Raw genomic sequence first — 1,985 nt, forward strand, 5'->3', positions numbered from 1 at the left:
GAACAACGAGGGTGCGTTCGTCTGCCCGCAGGACTTCAGGAATGGAACTATTTTTGAAGTTTTTGCTGATCTCTTCCGCGCTTTTTGGACCGGTCTGGATGGTCGTCATGTCAGTTAAGCAACCCATTGCCCGCACTGCAGCTACGCGTGTACCTGGAGAGCGCATGTTCGCGCCGCCATGCTGCATAACACTGCATTGTTACAATTCACTTGCTTGCGCGCAGTTTGGACGTGATGGAGTTTGTTTACTCGAAGAGATGCTCGTGAATGTGCTGGATGAAGCTGAACAGACAGGCAGTGGGCGCTTCACAGAAACCGTCAAACAGATGATTCAGTTCTGTAGCGACTCTCCTCGTAGTATTCTCTTAGGCTGTCTGCAGCTGCGGAATGGCAGCTCCTGCGTATGCCATTTTACAACGTTGAAGTCCTAGTGGGAATCACTGGGCTTGCATATATGTTGCTGTGTGGCTGCAGTAGCAGAAGGGGAAACAACTCGGTTCTTTTTCGTGTTGCCAAAGCCAATAGGTTCGCCTTCCAAGGGCAGCGTTATGCTCGAGGTCTACGGTAGGCTCAAAGAGGACGCATTATACTCCCACGTTTTTTGAGAATTCAGGCACCGTATAGAGAACCCGTTGTCACCTCACGTGTATTAGCTCGCACAAGGAATTATACATGCATGCCTTTCGCTGATTTTTGCCTTTCCTCAGCTACGCCGGTGGACGATTCTGGCTAGGGCAAATGCCGATGATGAAGGTATTGAGGAGTATATTCCACTTGCACGGCAGCGAAACCGCGAACTTTTCTAAAGCGAATAGAAACGCCATGCATCATGGACGAATCTGCAGCCTACTGTTCCCTTCGTGCTTCTCCGCTGTCTGCGATGCTACGACATCATAGATGACGATTCGGGGGATTTCGTTCTGTGAAATGCGCTATACGCGTCCAACACATACCCTACCATTTGCTTCAAGTCCCTTCTTTGTGTGTCTTCATTTACCGTGCGAAATGCTTCCCTTCCATGCATTGCAGTTTTTAGGCTTTTTGACACATGAAGATGCAATTTATGGTTGGAACGAAGTTAGTTGGACTGCCTTCAGGCCAAAGAGTCTGTGCGTGGTGTTTCTTTGTCACCTCGCGAGAACCCGTACCGTGGGTCTTTTGTGCGAGCTGGATGATCGAAGCACTTAAATGCGCATTTCAGCGTATTGCACTCACCGTTTGCAAAGAATATCCAATGCAGGCCCTCTGGGGTTGGAAGCAGCAGAACTAGTTTCCAACGACTGGGCATTTAAAATGAAGGCATAGATTCCGCTGCATGTCTGCGCATGAAAAACTAGCACTCTCGCTTTGTTAATTTCTGCTGGCTGGACGATTTTGAAGTTGATTACATTTCTTGAGGTCCGTTATCGGTCGGTAGTGGCAGAGTTGCTTTGATCCGTGCTGCATTCACCGTGGGGCCGCCTGCATGCGACCACTGGCACGCGTGTATAAGAGTTCGAGCTCGGCCTAAGCGCACATGCCGTGAGGCGCCTTATGCAGCTGGGTTAGATTAGTGCGTCAAGCATAAAGAATATCTACGGTCTCGTATGTTCCTTGAGGTCATCTTTGCCTTCCTCGATCCAGCCAGGGATTAGGGTAACCAAGTTGCTTAATTTTCCTCAGGCCTGTTCATCAAGTGCTATAGAAATATCTGCTATGCTGGCCGACTATGTGAAGTGATGAGGTACAACGCCTGTATAGTCCACTATATCATCGGGTTGCTGCGTCTGCGTATGAACATCCCATGTTTCTTGGGATCTGAGATTTGGGCAGACGGCATAGAAAACAAAAATTCCAAGCTGTTCTGATAGTGAATCCGCTTGACACGTGGAGCGTTACGCTTGCAGGCGCTCGCCGGTAGGCATGGCATACTCGTCTACGTAGCCACACAGTGGCACTTGCTCTCTAGACTGAGCGGGCGGAAGATTGGCCCAAACTAATTTATA

The 1,985-nt window shown here is 49.3% G+C and overlaps 1 protein-coding gene across 1 annotated transcript in view; it reads left to right on the forward strand.

Moving 5' to 3' along the window:
• Positions 1-926, forward strand: part of EMH_0056280 (uncharacterized protein) — a gene marked incomplete at both ends in the record, with an annotated part of 4,066 nt that extends 3,140 nt beyond the window's left edge. The window contains 4 exons of the mRNA XM_013497342.1: positions 32-334; positions 475-564; positions 708-753; positions 846-926. Coding sequence (XP_013352796.1) covers positions 32-334; positions 475-564; positions 708-753; positions 846-926 — 520 coding nt within the window. The remainder of the gene's footprint in view (positions 1-31; positions 335-474; positions 565-707; positions 754-845) is intronic.
• Positions 927-1,985: the final 1,059 nt, after the last annotated feature.

Source organism: Eimeria mitis, genomic scaffold (genome assembly GCF_000499745.2).
Source record: "Eimeria mitis Houghton genomic scaffold, Emh_scaff2614, whole genome shotgun sequence".
Taxonomy (NCBI): domain Eukaryota; phylum Apicomplexa; class Conoidasida; order Eucoccidiorida; family Eimeriidae; genus Eimeria; species Eimeria mitis.